The sequence below is a fragment of the Mobula hypostoma genome, chromosome 4 (assembly GCF_963921235.1).
Source record: "Mobula hypostoma chromosome 4, sMobHyp1.1, whole genome shotgun sequence".
Taxonomy (NCBI): domain Eukaryota; kingdom Metazoa; phylum Chordata; class Chondrichthyes; order Myliobatiformes; family Myliobatidae; genus Mobula; species Mobula hypostoma.
In genome coordinates this window covers 52,787,628-52,807,576 of record NC_086100.1, presented here as the reverse complement: position 1 = coordinate 52,807,576, position 19,949 = coordinate 52,787,628, and the positions used below count along the sequence as shown (strand labels likewise).

General features: G+C 39.6%; 1 protein-coding gene across 1 annotated transcript in view; it reads right to left on the bottom strand.

The window, feature by feature from the left end:
- The window catches only part of LOC134345938 (spermatogenesis-associated protein 16-like), a 142,572-nt gene that overhangs the window by 29,677 nt on the left and 92,946 nt on the right, over positions 1-19,949 (bottom strand). Inside the window, exons 8-9 of the mRNA XM_063047288.1 lie at positions 17,729-17,875; positions 8,585-8,697 (exon numbers count right to left, since the gene is read on the bottom strand). Of these exons, the coding sequence (XP_062903358.1) occupies positions 8,585-8,697; positions 17,729-17,875 (260 nt within the window). The remainder of the gene's footprint in view (positions 1-8,584; positions 8,698-17,728; positions 17,876-19,949) is intronic.

Here is a 19,949-nt window from a genome sequence, read left to right as displayed (position 1 = left end):
CTGCCTTACATCAGTGAGTGCAGCAGCAGGATCCAATCTCTTACCATCATGGCCATGAATAACATGAGGAGAGTTCTTTAACAATTGGCATTTTCAGAATGAAGTTGCCTTATTATTTGCTCTAAAAGGAATTATGGAGTGGATTTTGCACATACCTTCAAGCCATAAAACAGTTGTTGCAATTGTGCTGACTATTACACAGATAGCCTTATTTCCACTGGCATTGATGGAATGGATGGTTTAAAATGCTCTATAGCTGGGCAGCAAAGTTAAAATTCATACCTAAGATTTCCTTATTGAGAAGAAAATAGCTAGGTCCTTCTGTAGATCCGCAGATATTACACGAAAATATCTAAGAGACAAGGGAAGAGATCTTGTTCTCTTAAAATAAGTTGCACAGAGGATATAGTTTTGGGCAATAATGTTTTTAAGAAATGCTAGCATTGGAAAGGATATAGCAACACTTGAATTTTATGAGGACTTGAAGGTTAAAGGTTGAAGTAGGGGGACTAGTTGTTCATAGAAGGTGATGGATTACCTCGCTAAGGAATATAGAATAATTAGAGATTCTGTAGATCAAGTATGAAGAAAAGATTTCTGTTGATCGAGAAATCTAAAACAAGAATCTTCAAATTATGGCTGCAACAATGGAATGAAATCAGAAAGCATCTTTTCACAAATAATGAAATTTTGCCCTCAAATGCCTATGATATGATACCACTTAAAAATTTCAAGACTTAAGAATAATAGGATATACAGAAATATGAATCATATAGGAAAACAAAATTGATTTGAGGTGTAGATCAGTCATAATTTAATTGAAAAGGCACTTGGCATATTCTTTTTCCAGTAGTCCCATATATATCTGAAAACCTCACCTGGAGACTATTCCAGATTTTACATTATCCATGTTTACGTGCTATAGAAGTTCTGCCAGCTCAAAATGCTTTGTTATAGACATCTTATAAAAAGATGGGCACAAAGCCACTCAAAAATGTGTTTCTTGTGGCTAAAGAAATGAAGCAACATTATATAATTCTAGAAAATCCTTGGAGAAAAGTGGGGTTCCACAGGAACACACACAAACTGCTAGAGCAACTCAGCAGGTCAGGCAGCATTCTGATGAAGGGCCTCAGCCTGAAACATCAAGTGTTTATTTATTTCCATAGATGCTGCCTGACCTGTCAAGTTCCCCCAGCATTTTGTGTGAGTTTTTCTGGATTTCCAGCACCTGCAGAATATCTTGTGTTTATGAGTTCCATAGGATCTCAGGCTCATTTAAAAGGCTGTGCTTCTCAGTGTTCAAGAAGCTTCAACAAGTGAGACTGTTAGCCTGTTGAGGCTACACACCTTGTCAGAATTACCAACAGTCTCACCAAGTAAACTTTCCCACTTGTCAAATATTTAACCGAAAGCTTGAACAAAAGCCTTGTATGCATATCAGCGTGGATTAAAAAGCACTAGAGATTTGAACTGTGGTGAATGTACAAAAATAAGACATAACCAACAAAATGTTAATGTTTCAACATCTTTCTGCAATAATCTATTTAAGTAAGATGAAGAGCTTTACTAAATAGTGGACGGACACTGTTGTAAGTAGGGTGAAAGGAGAAGACCACATGACACTCTTGTGAATGCAGAGGTTTTTGGATTATTCGTCTGTAAATTTGCTGAATCAACTGAAGTTGAACCATATAGACTGCAGGTGATTGGTGGCTCAATTCTATTTCTTAATTCCCTTTCATTTTGTTAATACTTCCTTGGATAAGTGATGCAACATAAAAAGCATTTTGGCACCAACTTGTGTAATGTGACACAGAAACTAACTCCATACCATATCAATTGAATGATTCAAGATGATAATATTGTGGGACTAAAGAATCTTTTTGGGTGATATGGGCAGAAAATGATGAATCAGAGTCCCATTCTGTTCCTCTGGATGACCATGAGAAAGTAATGAAAGTCACTTTGTAACAAAAATTTCAGTCAGTTGTTTAGTAGCAATGAAGATTATAGACTAATTGATATTCTCCCTGTTTATTCTGGAGAAATTAGAAGCAGAGACAATATATGGATTGAATCACTCTGACAGAGCAGGAGCATTTCACTGTCCATATTCTAAGTATTAATCCTACTCTCCATCACACTGCCTGGTAAATTACGCTACCAGGTTGTGCTCCTTCTCCCTGCATACAAACAGTAGCTGAAATGGGAGGATTCAGTAAGGAAAAATGTACAGTCAGAAGCCTCTACACAACTACTTTGAGTCCGTAGACTGGTTCATGTTCAAAGATTCAGCAGCTAGCCAAGGTGAGCATATCACCACCATCATGGACTTTATCAACAAGTATGTTGAAGGCTGTGTACCAAAAGAGGACAATTCAGGTCCCAAACTGAAACCACAGATGATCCATTCCCTACTAAGCCTAGAACTGCAGCATTCAAATCAAATGACCCTGACCTTTACAAGAAATCAAGAAACGAACTCTGTGAAGCTAAGCAAGATGGTAAGAGGCAGCAATATCAATCCAAAGTCGAGTCCCAGACAAGCCATCAGTTGTGGCAGGGCTGTCAGGGCAGGCTACAAAACAAAGTCAGGCAGCATTGCTGTCAGCAGTATATATTCCTACCCGATGAGCTTAATATATTCTCTAGGTTGTTTCGAACAGAATGTGTTTGCAATGTCATCACCCCTAACATCAATCCTGAAGTGGGAGGATGAGGAGCCAGAGGTCGTGGTACATATAGGTACCAATGACATAGGTAGGAAAAGGGAAGAGATCCTGAAAGGAGAATATAGGGAGTTAGGAAGGGAGTTACTAAAATGGACCGCAAAGGTAGTAATCTCGGGATTACTGCCTGTGCCACGCGACAGTGAGAGTAGGAATGCAATGAGGTGGAGGATAAATGTGTGGCTGAGGGATTGGAGCAGGGGGCAGGGATTCAAGTTTTTGGATCATTGGGACCTCTTTTGGTGCAGGTATGACCTGTTCAAAAAGGACGGGTTACACTTGAATCCGAGGGGGACCAATATCCTGGTGGGGAGATTTGCGAGGGCTACTGAGGTGACTTTAAACTAGAATGGTTGGGGGGTGGGAATCAAATTAAGGAGACCAGGAGAGAGGAGGTTAGCTCATAACAGGGGTATGGGAACAAGTGCACAGAGAGACAGAGGGGTGTAAAATGAGGGTAGAAGCAAAAAGTAGTAAGGTGAAAAGTAAAAGTGGCAGGCCGGCAAATCCAGGGCAAAAATCAAAAAGGGCCACTTTTCAACATAATTGTATAAGGGCTAAGAGTGTTGTAAAAGTGAGCCTGAAGGCTTTGTGTGTCAATGCAAGGAGCATTCGTAACAAGGTGGATAAATTGAAATTGCAGATTGTTATTAATGAATATGATATAGTTGGGATCACAGAGACATGGCTTCAGGGTGACCAGGGATGGGAGCTCAACATTCAGGAATATTCAATATTCAGGAGGGATAGACATGAAAGAAAAGGAGGTGGGGTAGCATTGCTGGTTAGAGAGGAGATTAACGCAATAGAAAGGAAAAAAGGAAGGACATTAGCCGGGAGGATGTGGAATTGATATGGGTAGAGCTGCATAACACTAAGAGGCAGAAAACGCTGGTGGGAGTTGTGTACAGGCCACCTAACAGTAGTAGTGAGGTTGGGGTTGGTATTAAACAGGAAATTAGAAATGTGTGCAACAAAGGAACAGCAGTTATAATGGGTGACTTCAATCTACATATAGATTGGGTGAACCAAATTGGTAAGGGTGCTGGGGAAGAGGATTTCTTGGAATGTATGCGGGATGGTTTTTTGAACCAACATGTCAAGGAACCAACTGGAGAGCAGGCTATTCTAGACTGGGTATTGAGCAATGAGGAAGGGTTAATTAGCTATCTTGTCGTGAGAGGCCCCTTGGGTAAGAGTGACCATAATACGGTAGAATTCTATATTAAGATGGAGAGTGACATAGTTAATTCAGAAACAAAGGTTCTGAACTTAAAGAAGGGTAACTTTGAAGGTATGAGATGTGAATTAGCTAAGATAGACTGGCAAATGACACTTAAAGGGTTGACGGTGGATATGCAATGGCTAGCATTTAAAGATCACATGGATGAACTACAACAATTGTTCATCCCAGTTTGGCAAAAGAATAAATCAAGGAAGGTAGTGCACCCGTGGCTAACAAGGGAAATTAGGGATAGTATCAATTCCAAAGAAGAAGCATACAAATTAGCCAGAAAAAGTGGCTCACCTGAGGACTGCGAGAAATTCAGAGTCCAGCAGAGGAAGACAAAGGGCTTAATTGGGAAAGGGAAAAAAGATTATGAGAGAAAACTGGCAGGGAACATAAAAACTGACTGTAAAAGCTTTTATAGATATGTGAAAAGAAAAAGATTGGTTAAGACAAATGTAGGTCCCCTACAGACAGAAACAGGTGAATTGATTATGGGGAGCAAGGACATGGCAGACCAATTGAATAACAACTTTGGTTCTGTCTTCACAAAGGAGGACATAAATAATCTTCCGGAAATAGTAGGGGACAGAGGGTCCAGTGAGATGGAGGAACTGAGGGAAATACATATTAGTCGGGAAGTGGTGTTATGTAAATTGAAGGGATTGAAGGCAGATAAATCCCCAGGGCCAGATGGTCTGCATTCCAGAGTGCTTAAGGAAGTAGCCCAAGAAATAGTGGATGCATTAGTGATAATTTTTCAAAACTCGTTAGATTCTGGACTAGTTCCTGAGGATTGGAGGGTGGCTAATGTAACCCCACTTTTTAAAAAAGGAGGGAGAGAGAAACTGGGGAATTATAGACTGGTTAGCCTGACATCGGTGGTGGGGAAAATGCTAGAGTCAGTTATCAAAGATGTGATAACAGCACATTTGGAAAGCGGTGAAATGATCGGACAAAGTCAGCATGGATTTGTGAAAGGAAAATCATGTCTGACGAATCTCATAGAATTTTTTGAGGATGTAACTAGTAGAGTGGATAGGGGAGAACCAGTGGATGTGGTATATTTGGATTTTCAAAAGGCTTTTGACAAGGTCCCACACAGGAGATTAGTGTGCAAACTTAAAGCACACGATATTGGGGGTAAGGTATTGATGTGGATTGAGAATTGGTTGGCAGACAGGAAGCAAAGAGTGGGAATAAATGGGACCTTTTCAGAATGGCAGGCAGTGACTAGTGGGGTACCGCAAGGCTCAGTGCTGGGACCCCAGTTGTTTACAATATTATATTAATGACTTGGATGAGGGAATTAAATGCAGCATCTCCAAGTTTGCGGATGACACGAAGCTGGGCGGCAGTGTTTGCTGTGAAGAGGATGCTAAGAGGATGCAGGGTGACTTGGATAGGTTAGATGAGTGGGCAAATTCATGGCAGATGCAATTTAATGTGGATAAATGTGAGGTTATCCACTTTGGTGGCAAAAACAGGAAAACAGATTATTATCTGAATGGTGGCCGATTAGGAAAAGGGGAGGTGCAACAAGACCTGGGTGTCATTATACACCAGTCATTGAAAGTGGGCATGCAGGTACAGCAGGCGGTGAAAAAGGTGAATGGTATGCTGGAATTTATAGCAAGAGGATTCGAGTACAGGAGCAGGGAGGTAGCACAGAGAGTGGTGAATCTGTGGAATTCTCTGCTACAGGAAACAGTTGAGGCCAATTCATTGGCTATATTTAAGAGGGAGTTAGATATGGCCCTTGTGGCTAAAGGGATCAGGGGGTATGGGGGGAAGGCTGGTACAGGGTTCTGAGTATGATCAGCCATGATCATACTGAATGTTGGTGCAGGCTCAAAGGGCCGAATGGCCTACTCCTGCACCTATTTTCTATGTTTCAATGTTTCTATTGCATCTGAGCCCATAGTCACTATTGTGGACATTAGGTCAGTCTTCCAGAAAATGAACCCATGGAAAGCATTTGGCTTGGATGAGGTCACTGGCAGTGTCCTTAAATCTTGTGCAGTTCAACTGGAAGGATTTTTGAAGATATTTTTAATTTCTCCATGCTTAAATCTAAGGTTCGCACCTACTTTAAGAAGACCACTATCATCCCAATATCTGAGGAAAACAAAGTTATGTGTCTTAATGACTATTGCTTAGTGGCTCTAATATCTTCTATCATGAATGTGCCTCGAAAGGCTGTTGTTGGCACGATTTAACCTTAGCCTCCTAGACAACCTCAACCCAATGCAATTTCCTTACCACCAAAGCAGGTCTGTGATATATGCCAACTCCATGGCTCTACACTCATCTCTGGAGCATCTAGACAGTAAAAGTACCTAGGTTAGGCTACTGTTTATTGCTACAGCTCCACCTTCAATACCATAATTTCAATCAAACTCATCACAAAACTCTGAGATCTGGAAGTCAAAACCTCCCTCTGCAACTGAATCTTTGATGCAGCCTGAAGAGCATTCTGAGTGGTTGCATCACTGCCTGGTATGGAGATTCCAATGCACAGGGCTGATAAAAGCTCAGAGGGCTGTAGACTGAGCCAGCTCCATCATAGTACCAGTCTCCACACCATTAAGGACACTTTTAAAAGACAGCGCCTCAAGACAATGTAATCCACCTCACCAACCAGGACATGCCCTCTCCTCATTACCATCATCAGAGAGGAGGTACACGGGCTTGAAAATGTACAGTTAATGTTTTAAGAACAATTTCTTCCCTCCGCCATCATCTCTTTCAACAATTTATACATACAGGTTGACCTTCACTAATCTGGCACCATTGGGACCTGAGCAGTGCCGGATTAGTGAAAATTCCGAATTGCAGGAGGATCACATTAAGCATAATCAGTGCCGGATTATTGAAGGAACTGGATTACAGGTAGTCGGATTTCTGAAGGTCAACTATACTGTATTCTTATTGTAATTTATAGCAATTTTCTATGTATTGCACTATACTGCTGCAAATTTCACGATATATATCAATGATAATAAACCTGATTCTGACCAACAGGCCGCAATCGGTAAGGCAGCAACACTTCTGTCATAATTATGCTTAACACCAGTGCCCCACGAGGCTGAATCTTTATACTTTACTCCTTGCACTGCCTCAAAGCACTGTGTAATGAATTGATTATTATGAACAGTATGCAAGACAAGTTTTTCACTGTACCTCAGTACATGTGACCATAATAAACCAATTCCAATTATTGTCACCATCGAGCATTAAGAGCTGTCTCAGTGAAGTTCATTATAAATGTCAACCTAAGAGAATATAATTTCATCAAAGCTGAGACAAAGTGGCACAGTAACATTGATACACGAGATTCAGTGGGACTGTCTGACACTTATGCTATTAAATTACAATGCCATAATCCATACCGATATAGAGGTAAATATACATCGTCTGGGATGTAAACAACCAAATGTTGGTGGGTTACTCTAACTAATGATAAAGTTACGACAAATTACACGCTCTACATTTATCACATAATCTTGCCTAAATTTGACAAATAGAATTAAAAACAAATCAATTAAAATGGTGCATTGCATAAGTACACAAATTATTTCAGGCCATTCAAAGTGTATACATACCATATTTACCAATTTAAAAGGCTGTACTGATTTCATTCAAGGTCAAGCAGTTTCAAACATCTGTTCATACCTCAGTAATCTCCTGCATTATATTTATACATCTAAATGGCACTGTTGATTTCAAGCAAGGTCAGATTTTCAATCAGTTTTAATTAACAGTTCAGAGGTTTTTGAAGTCCATTTTCTTTTGAGAAAATTTTCCAGGAGAATTGATAACAGTGAGGAAAAGCATAAGTGAAATTGGCAGTTTACTTTTTAAAACAGTATATTCTTATTTACATTTTAGTTTTACTGTCCATCCCTTATACTAATTAAATTGCATCAAACACCACCACAGAGATGAGACATTGCAAATGAACAACTGGATTTGCACCCTGATAATAATTTCTTTCCCTGTCACATTATAAAATGGCATTAAAATTAACAGAATGCTTCTTAGAAAAGGTCAACAATAATTCAAATGTATATTTTTATAGAAAGGAGGAAATATTTACAGTGAGGCAATTATAGAAGAAGTTTCAGAAGTATAAATCTACTATATTTATTTAACTGTATGAAGTTTTTTAAAAATACCACTATGGTAACTTTTGCTCAATCCCTATATATAGACATATGGGACCTACTCTAAGATATTCTAGTGAGTGGGGAGAAAAAGATTTCCGACAGTATGAAATTAACTCTCATTACTTTTGATCTGCCTCAATGCCACTTTATGCAACAGCTAATTTGGTTAGTGGTTTGTTCATTGTTATAATTACTACAAACCAGCAATAAGACAAATCATGATGTTAATAATACCAACATTTTTTCTCTAAATAATTAGGAAGACTGCACATCGAGAACTATATTATTTTTTTTTTGTGTATTTGCTAATAGCATATATTGGAGGCATGTTATACGAATTCAAAAATTAGCTAAAATATGCAATAGCACCTTCTTGATGTAAATCTTCAATATTAAGAAAAGATTTCAGTTGCTCCATGGGTCCATGAGTCAATTTAATAAATTAATATACCCACAGCTAATTTAGTGCACAGTGTAAAATCTAAAACTGGCAGGATCCTCCTCCCAAGGATATCCATGTTCTTCTCAACTTCTTTTACAGTAAGTGACCAAAATGGTGTTCTAGATTCTAGAAAATATTAAGAAACATTTATGGTTTTTCCATCTGTCTTTACAAAGGGGCTTAATATATTTTAGATGAAAAATACAACCAGTAAGCAAAATATCATTGTCACATCTTGGAATGTTTGATTGTTCTCTTTTTGGAAAAAATGGGAATTGGTTATTTTTAACTGATAGATTTTAAAGACAGTTTAAAAAAGCCCCAGCTTCAAAGTGGGTTTATTGGTTAATTTCCTATGCATTCAAGATACATATTAGAACTGGATGAGTCATTTTCTGAAACATTGCCCACCACAAAGTTTAAAACTGGTTAACTGCCTCATCCTAGGTTTATAAAACCATAATCAACTGTATCCATTTTGAGAATGGCAAAGATGATTCTTCCAATCCATACCTAAACAAGGTAACTAGTGATGTTCCACAGGGGTCTGCGTTGGGGCCGCTGATTTTTACATTATATGTCAATGATTTGGATGACGGAATTGACGATTGTGGCCAAGATAGGTGGAGGATGTAGGTGTAGAGGATGCAGACAGGCTACAGAAGGACTTGGGTATATAAGGAGAATGAGCAAAGAAGTGGTGGTGGAGGCAGAAATGATAGGATCCTTTAAGAGACTCCTGGATGGATACATGGAGGTTAGAAAATTAGAGGGCTTTGGGTAAGCCTAGGTAGTTCTAAGGTGAGGACGTGTTCGGCACAGCTTTGTGGGCTGCGGGGCTTGTATTGTGCTGTAGGTTTTCTATGTTTCTATGCAGTGGCAGATGGAATATAGTGTCAGGAAGTATATGGTCATGCACTTTGGTAGAAGAAATAAAAGCACAGACTATTTTCTAAATAGAGAGAAAATTCAAAAAATTGAGGTAAAAAGGAACTTGGGTGTCCTTGTGCAGGATTTCCTAAAGGTTATTTTGCAGGTTCAGTTGGTGGTGAGAAAGGCAAATGTAAAGTTGGCATTCATTTCAAGAGGACAAGAATATAAAAGCAAGGATGTAACATTGAGCCTTTATAAGGAACTGGTGAAACCTCGCCTGGAGTATTGAGAGCAGTTTTGCACCCATTATCTAAGAAAGTATGTGCTGACATTGAAGAGGGTTCAGGTTCATGAAAATGATCCTGGGATTGAAAGGCTCATCATATGAGGAGTGATTAATTACTCTGGGCTTGGGCTGAGGATGTTCTACAAGTCTGTGGTGGCCAGTGCTATCATTTTTGCTGTTGTGTGCTGGGGCAGCAGGCTGAGGGTAGCAGACACCAACAGAATCAACAAACTCATTCATAAGGCCAGTGATGTTGTGGGGATGGAACTGAACTCTCTCACGGTGGTGTCTGAAAAGAGGATGCTGTCCAAGTTGCATGCCATCTTGGACAATTTCCCCCATCCACTACATAATATACTGGTTGGGCACAGGAGTACATTCAGCCAGAGACTCATTCCACCGAGATGCAGCACAGAGCGTCATAGAAGGTCATTCCTGCCTGAGGCCATCAAACTTTACAACTCCTCCCTTGGAGGGTCAGACACCCTGAGCCAATAGGCTTGTCCTGGACATTTCATAATTTACTGGCATAATTTACATATTACTATTTAACTATTTATGGTTTTATTACTATTTAATTATTTATGGTGCAATTGTAACGAAAACCAATTTCCCCTGGGATCAATAAAGTATGACTATGACTGTGACTACTCACTAGAATTCAGAGGAATGAGGGGGGATCTTATTGAAACCTATTTAATGCTGGAAGGCCTTGAGAGAGTGGATATGGAAAAAATGTCTCCTGTTGTGGGGGAGTCTAGGACCTCAGGACACAGCCTCAGAATAGAGGGGCATCCTAATAGAATGGAGATGAGGAGAAATTTCTTTAGCCAGAGAGTGGTGAATATGTGGAATTTGTTGCCACAGGCAGCTGTGGAGGCTAAATCATTGGGTATATTTAAGGCAGGGGTTGATAGATACTTGATTAGTCAGGGCACAAAGGGATACAGGGAGAAGGCAGGAGATTGGGGCTGAGAGGGAAACGGATCGGCCATGATGAAATTGTGGAGCAGACTCAATGGACCAAATGAGCTAATTTTGCTTCTATATCTTACGGTCATATAGGATGAAAGGTTTAACATATGAGGAGCATTTGATGGCTCTGGGTCTGTAGGCACTGGAGTTTCAAAGAATGAAGGGAAATCTCATTGAAACCTATCGAATATTGAAAGATACATGATAAAGTAGGCATTAGAGAAAAGTAACTTGTGAAACTGAAAGGTCTGAAGGTAGGTAAATCACTTGGACCAGGTGATATACACACCAACACACATAAAAGTTGCTGGTGAACGCAGCAGGCCTGGCAGCATCTATAGGAAGAGCTACAGTCGACGTTTCAGGCCGAGACCCTTCATCAGGACTAACGGAAAGAAAGCTAGTAAGAGATTTGAAAGTGGAAGGGGGAGGGGGAGATCTAAAATGATAGGAGAAGACAGGAGGGGGAGGGATGGAGCCAAGAGCTGGACAGTTGATTGGCAAAAGGGATATGAGAGGATCATGGGACAGGAGGCCTAAGGAGAAAGAAAAGGGGGAGGGGGGGAAAACCCAGAGGATGGGCAAGGGGTATAGTGAGAGGGACAGAGGGAGAAAAAGAGAGAGAGAAAAAGAATGTGTGTATATAAATAAATAACAGATGGGGTACGAGGGGGAGGTGGGGCAGTCCCACATCCCAGAGAAAGCAGGATCTCCCAGTGGCCACACATTTTAATTCCACGTCCCATTCCCATTGATATGTCTACCCATGGCCTCCTCTACTGTAAAGATGAAGCCACACTCAGGTTGGAGGAACAACACTTTATATTCCATCTGGGAAGCCTCCAACCTGATGGCATGAACATTGACTTCTCTAACTTCCACTAATGCCCCACCTCCCCCTTGTACCCCATTTGTTATTTATTTATACACACACATTCTTTTTTTCTCTCTCCTTTTTCTCCCTCTGTCCCTCTCACTATACCCCTTGCCCATCCTCTGGGCTTCCCCCTCCCCCTTTTCTTTTTCCCTAGGCCTCCTGTCCCATGATCCTCTCATATCCCTTTTGCCAATCAACTGTCCAGCTCTTGGCTCCATCCCTCCCCCTCCGGTCTTCTCCTATACTTTTGGATCTCCCCTCCCCCTCCCACTTTCAAATCTCTTACTGGCTCTTCTTTCTGTTAGTCCTGACGAAGGGTCTCGGCCCGAAACGTCGACTGTACCTCTTCCTATAGATGCTGCCTGGCCTGTTGCGTTCACCAGCAACTTTTATATGTGTTGCTTGAATTCCCAGCATCTGCAGATTTCCTCGTGTTTGCGTGATATACACACCAGGCTTCTTTCAAGAATCACTAGATTCTGGTATGGTTCCAGAAAATTGGGAAATTGCAAATGTCACTCTACTCTTCAAGAAAGGAGAGAGGCAGAAGAAAGGAAAGTATAGGCCAGTTAGTCTAACCTCAGTGGTTGGGAAGATGTTGGAGTCAATTATTAAGGATGAGGTCTCAGGGTACTTGGACGCACATGATAAAATAGGCCGTAGTCAGCATGGTTTCCTCAAGGAAAAATCTTGCCTGACAAATCAATTGGAATTCTTTGAAGAAATAACAAGTGGGATAAAGAAAGGAGAATCTGTTGATGTTGTGTATTTAGGATTTCAGAAGGCCTTTGACAAGGTGCCACACATGAGGCTGCTTAACAAGCCTCAAGCCCATAGTATTACAGGAAAGATTCTAGCATGGATAAAGCAGCGGCTGATCAGCAGGAGGCAAAGAGTGGGAATAAAGGGAGCCTCTTCTGGTTGGCTGCCAGTGACTAGTGGTGTTCGACAGGGGTCTGTTTTGGGACTGATGCTTTTTACATTATACGTCAGTGACTTGGATAATAGAATTGATAGCTTTGTTGCAAAGTTTACAGATAATATGAAGATAGGTGGAGGGCAGATAATTTTGAGGAAGTAGAGAGGCTACAGAAGGACTTAGACAGATTAGGAGATTGGGCAAAAAAGTAGTAGATGGGATACAGCGTCGGGAAGTGTGTGATTATGCACTTTGGTAGAAGAAATGAAAGGGTTGACTATTTTCTAAATGGAGAGAAAATACAAAAAAAACTGAGGTGCAAAGGGACTTGGGGTCCTGCTGCAGGATTTCCTAAAGGTTAATTTGCAGGCTGAGTCTGTGGTGAGGAAGGCAAATACAATGTTAGCATTTGTTTCAAGAGGACTAGAATATAAAATCACAGATGTAATGTTGAGACTTTATAAAGCACTTGCGAGGCCATACTTGGAGTATTTTGAGCAGTTTTGGTTTTAGTATCTAAGACAGGATGTGCTGACTTTGGAGAGGGTTTGAAGGAGCTTCAGGAAAATGATTCTAGGATTGAAAGGCTTGTCATATGAGGAGTGTTTGATGGCTCTGAGCATGTATTCACTAGAATTCAGAAGAATGAGCTATGACCTCATTGAAACCTATCGAATGGTGAAAGGCTTTGATAGGGTGGTTGTGGAGAGAATGGTTTCTATGGTGGGAGAGTCTAAGACCAGAGGACACAGACTCAGAACAGAGGGGCATCCTTTTAGAATGGAGATTAGGAGGAATTTCTTCAGCCAGAGTCGTGGATCTGTGGACTTCATTGCCATAGACAGTTGTGGAAGCCAGGTCTGTATGTATATTTAAGGCAGAGGTAGATAAATTCTTGATTGATCAGGGCAAGAGGGATACGGGGAGAAGTCAGTAGATTGGAGCTGAAAAGAAAATTGGATCAACCATGATGAAAAGGCAGTGCAGACTCAATGGGCCAAATGGCCTAATTCTGCTCCTATATCCTACAGGCTTATGCTGTTATGATAAAGGGGAGTGGATATGGAAAGGATGCTTCCTATAGTGGGGGAGTCTTAGACCAGAGGGCATAGCCTCAGAATTCAAGGATATCCCTTTGGAACAGAGATGAGAAGAAATTTTCTGAGCCAGAGCACGGTGAATCTATGGAATTCATTGCCACATGCAGTGATGGAGGCCAAATCTTTGGGTATATTTAAAACTGAGGTTGATAGGTTCTTAATTAGTAAGAGTGTCTAAGGTTATGGGGAGAAGGCAGGAAAATGGGGTTGACGTGGATACTAAACCAGCCATAATAGAACAGCGGAGCAGACTTGATGAACCAAATGGCCTAATTCTGCTCTTTTTTCTTATGTCTTATGGGCCCAAGGCCCTGTTTCTGCACTGACTCCATAATGTGAGAAAGTAATCTCATGGGGTCTACCTTATGGAAGGAACTGAAAATTAAGATGTGATATTTATATACAGTATAGTTATTGGTAATGTTGTTTGTAAACTACATGGATGATTCATATCTGATCTCATTTCACTAAATTATGTTTCTGCCAACCTATTGAAATATTGGAGAAGTGCATGTGGAAAATTACAATAATCATCTCAGATCATAGTGGGATCTTAAAATTATTCTACTGCATCATTATGATATAATTAGATACCAGACAGTACAAGGAACACATCTGAAGTTATGAAAGGCAGTTTGACGAGGGTTTATACCCCAGTGATCCAGGATCAAACCTGAGCTCTGGCGCAGTCTGTGTAGAGTTTGCATGCTTTCTCTGTGACTACTTTGCATTTGTGTGGATGGCCTAGGCTTCCCCCACAACCCTAAAATGTGATGATTATTGTGAATTGGCTGTTATAAATTACTGCATGTGGGTGTGGGAGAATCAGCATGGCGATGATGCGCACATGAGAGAGAATAAATTACTGGGAAATAAGTGGGGAAATGAGATTGTTGCGATTACTCGGACAACCAGCATGAATTTGACTTGCCAAGATGGCTTCCTTCTGTATAATAAGAAAATAATGGAAAATGTGAACCAGAAAATGAATTTCCTGAACTGTAATTAAAGTATTATCATTATCAATAACTGACCAATAGATTATTCAGTCCATTATATTGCACAACTGGAAACCATATCCTTCTATCACTCAGATAAACACAATATCTCGTTCACTAATAAATCAATTATTTTCCACTGATAGTTGTTGACCAAAGTATTTTTGCTCCAGATGAAAATACCCACTAACATCTTGAAGAATAAATATACATTCAGCTGTTTAAAGTAAACATGCATTAGCGAACCAAGTATAGATCACTAGCACAATTACTACCTAAGGAAGTCTGAAGTCGATGTGTTCAGATTACTAGGACAATTTTCTTCATCCTCTGATGTAATAAGTTATATTTTGATCAGTTCTAATCATGACAATTACGTGATTACAGAATTGGATGGTTACTTTCCTTTTCCTCCTAGAGTAGACTGCAAAGTAGGAGCTGAGAAATTGGTAATTCAGTAGAGAGGAGGGAGATAATGTTCATGCCAACCCAAAAGATGTAGATAAGTCACTACGGACAAGAATTATGAAGCAAAAAATAGTTTAAGTATCTTGATAAAGGGCGTTGGAGTAAACAATGGACAAATGCTATAGTGACTGGTTGTTAAATTGACAGGATGGTGAAATGGATTAAAATGTAGCTTTAGAAGGGGAGCTGATGTATGCTTAAGGTACAAATAATGCAACGAGATTTGGGAGAGTGCCACAAAATGGAATGCTATGGGCAAATTACCTATTTTTATCTTATACTTTACTACATTTTTATGTTGACAGTTAATAAATATTTTAATCATCTATTCATAGTTGAGACAGAATATTGAAAGATTTATTTAATCACGAGGGTCCATACATCATAGTGAATCCTTTGATCAAATATCTGTAAGAGCATACTTTGCAGATTGGATGATTTGATTGTAATCAGGAGTGAAAAAAAATTGCAAAATTTTCCCATTCCCACCAAGTCACAGATAATGGGCCAACTACAAGGCCCCAATATTACCTTAAATAAAATTCTTTAGCATAGTACAAGTCTTTGGATAAAGTTAAGGACCTCGTTGACACAATATCACACTTAGCAGTACTGCTACACCTATAGACCATTGTTCTTAATCAGCAATTCGATCACATGCAAATCTTTATTTTGGTATTTACCAATGTAATTAGAACCACTTAACATTCATATCTGGGATGGATTTAGTTCTAGAAATTTACATTCTCTTCTTGCCATTGAAAATCAGATTTTCATTTTAATAATTTGTAACCACTTCTGATTCAGTGGGAATATATCTGTCCAAAGTGCAATTTCATAAGAGTAACATGAACCACAGCATGACGGCATACATAATGTTTTACACCATGTTGTTGCATATTGGAGAAATAGTTGTGTCTTTTTTCCATAACGAAAGGAAAGTCATTCACCAGGCAATGCTTTCACGGTGGGTAAGTTAGTCTGTATATAGTATTTTTGTAGAAAAATGTTATCAAGATGTTTCTGAGCTAAAAATAGGGCCAAAATATGAACTAGAATAATTGATTTTGAATAAGATATTGAGTGAATATAGATTTACGGTAGGGCAGAGAGAAAAGTAATTCTAGATTGTACAACCTATAAGGTTGAAGGTAACATCATGTCTGTGAAACACCCTGGCTCACATTTTTACTGTTATGCTGTAGGTATTTCATTTTAGCAGTTCTGTAAGACAGCCTGTTCTGCTTTCACCCTTTTTGGTTTATTGTTGAAGGTAAGGGATGCTGAGGAATGTGTGTCATCCAACTAGCACAGTGGAACGCAGAGAAGGTTCGAGAGAATACTGGTAGGGGAGAGATCTTGTGAGGGACACTAAGGTTGGTCTTGGGTTTTTGTTTTGTTTGGTGGGAGATGAAGAGAGAAGACGCCGGAGAGCACAGGTCGTAGGACTTGACCCGATGGGGGGACCGTGATTCGATGGAGCCAAATGCTGAGATCAACTGAGGATCAGTGAGTATGAATTTCTTGGATTTTTTTTTTACTGTCTCTTAAGTTAAGATTCATAAATATAATTTGTTTAATTGTATGCAGTGTGCTGTCTGTTGTTTCTTGGCAGTGAGTTGTAACAGGATAGTAAATTACACAGCATCCACACAAACCGGAGTTTGGGGTGGGAGAGCTGTTTCAATCTCACGGGTTTGGTGGGACTGGAGTGTGTCTTCCCTAGACTTACACAGCCAAGGAAGCCAGTGGGGTTTCATCTGTTTAGATTCAGGCAACTGTCTCATTCAGTGGTGACAAAATTGAGGAGCAAAACTCAAAGGGATTGGTTTACATTTTCAGATTTTTGTACGGCTTAAGGCAAAGTGAATGCAGTTAATGACACTGGGAAGTTTGCAATCCTAGAGCACCTGAAATTGTCTGGCCTTCTGCTGCTCACTGTTAAAGGAGAAGATGTGGTTCTCTTCTCAAGTAGACAGCATCTATAACTTTCCTATGGTGCATGTGCCACCAGCATTTTTTTGGAAAGACTCAAGACTGAAGAAATGCATTTTTGAGCATTTTTTTCAGTTCAACGCTAGTGACCATTGTTTAATTTCTACAAATAAAGTTAGCAGATAGTTCAGAACCCAAGCTCAGATGAGATATGCCTTGTTCTTCTGCAGTAGCTTTGATAGAGAGAGAAAAAATGCAATAGATGCTAGTGAGCTGGTCTAGTAACTGTAATAAATGACATTTGATATCTATAGCATAGAAATGGAGTTTACATGTACAATACATAAGAAATACAAAGTTCACCCTGAAAAGTACTGTGAGAAACTTTCAAGGCAAATAGTTTCTCAAATCAAGCTTTTCATGGTATGGCAGTGACTTATAACTTTACATGTTCAAAAATAAACAGTTTTTTTTTATTGTCCACTCCACTTAAATATGTCAGTATAGCTCTTTATATTGTACTTTGGCTTTTGTTTGAACATAACTAATACTTAGCCCCAGAAATACTGGAATTACTCTTTGGGCAGATTTATCCAGTTAACTGCCATAACCCCAGCCCATTCATGTTCTTTTTTAATACTTTCACCAATCATCAGCTGAAGTTGCAACAATCAGAAAAATCCCGAATGAATTTTTATGCAGCATTTATAATGGTAATTATTGTACCTGTGAATGTTGGTGACCTTCTACTTATGATCTTTTCCAAAAAGTTTCCATCCTCTGGATTCTTGAAACCAAGTAATAGCATGTAATGCTGTGTGAAGGCCTCAGACCAGTCAACAGTCTGAGGCAGGATATGATTTGTACCAGGATCTGAAAATTACCATACATCTCAATGTTGAATAATTTTTGGCACAAGACCTATAAATGTTCTCACCGAAATTATTTGTGCTGTGCACTTTGGAAGCAGTGAACATAATTTAAGAAAAATAAACTTAAATAATACCATAAGCCAAAAACTGAGCCACAGTCTTCGTCACAGGATCAGAGAGAGATAGCAATTTTAAATTCCTTGGTGTTATCAATTCGGAGGACCTGTCCTGGGGCCAGCACGTAAGTGCAATTATGAAGAAAGCACGGCAGTGCCTCTTCTTCCTAAGGAGTTTGCAAAGAGTCCACATGTCATCTATAACTTTGACAAACTTCTGTAAATCTGGCTGCATCATGGCCTGGTATGAAAACACCAAAGCACTTGAATGGAAAATCCTACAGAATGTAATGGATATGGCCTAGACCATCACAGCAAAAGCTCTCCCTACCACTGAGCACATCAATACGGAGTGTTGTTGCAGGAAAGCAGCATCCATCATGAAGGACACCCACCGCCCAAGTTATGCTCTCATCTCGCTGCTACCATCAGAAAGAAGGTACAGGAATCTCAGGACTTGCACCACCAGGTTCAGGAACAGTTACCACCCCTCAACTATCAGGTTCTTGAACCAAACGAATAACTTCACTCAACTTCACTTGTCCCATCACTGAAATATTCTCTCAACATATGGACTCACTTTCAAGGACTCTACATCTCATGCTCTTGCTATTTATTGCTTATTTATTTATTATTATTATTTCCTTCTTTTCATATTTGCACAGATTGTTGCCTTTTACACACTGGTTGAATGCCCAAGTTAGTGCAGTCTTTCATTGATTCTATTATGGTTATTATTTTATTATGGAGTAATTGACTATGCCCACGAGAAAATTAAGCTCAGGGTTGTATATGGCATTCATGTTGAGAGGACTAGAATTTAAAAGCAAGGATGTAATGTTGAGGTTTTATAAGGCACTGGTGAGGCCTCATTTAGAGAATCATGAGCAGTTTTGGGCCCATTATTTAAGAAAAAAAATATTGAAGAAGATTCAACGGAGTTTCACAAAAATGATTTTAGGATTGAAAATGAGGTGTGTTTGATGGCTCTGGGCCTGTAATCACTGAAATTCAGAAGAATGAGAATGGATCTTATTGAAGCCTCTCAAATGTTATAAGTCTTCAACAGAGTCAATGTGGAGAGCATGTTTCTTATGGTGGGGGAGTTGAGAACCAGAGGAGAGAGCCTCAGAATAGAGGGCCATCCATTTATAATGGGGATGAGGAGGAACTTCTTTAGCCAGAATGGTGAATCTGTGGAATTTGTTGACAGAGGCAGCTGTGGAAGCAAGTCATTGGGTGTATTTAAGACAGAGGTTGATATATTCTTGAATAGTCGGGGTATGAAGGGTCACAGCAGGAGACTGGGGCTGAGGAAATGGATCAGTCATGATGAAATAGCAGAGCAGTCTTGATGGGCCAAATAGCCTAATTTTGCTTCTATAACTTATGATCTTATGGTCTTTTCAAATCAGATTGATGGACTATTCTCCCAACCAGATATTGTTTTTAACTTTGAAAGTGACCTTTATAGTTTAATATCAAAAAGGATTGTAGCTATAAAACTCTTTGCCTGTTTTGCAATTAAATTTACAGGCAAAAGTGTGCAATATACCTTTATTATGACTCATCTATTTGTGTTACCACTTTAGGAGGCTTATGGATTTCCATGTCAGGATCCATCTGGACATCAATGTTCCTAAATGTCCTGCCATTTACTGTAAGCTTTCCTCTTACATTTGACATACCTATTTGCAACAACTCACACCTGTTTGGATTAAACTCAATCTGCTATTTCTCTGCCCACTTTTCCAAATAGTCTATATCCTGCTGAATCCTTTGCCAACCTTCCTCACCATCAAGAATGCCACCAATTTTTCCGCAACCTTACTAATAAAAGCCCACTACATTTCCATATAACAAGAAACAAATTTTGGTTGCAAGATAAGGAATGACTCCATCAAAATTGACATCTAATAATTGTGCAGAATTTTGTGAATCACTGTAGTGTGTGCATAG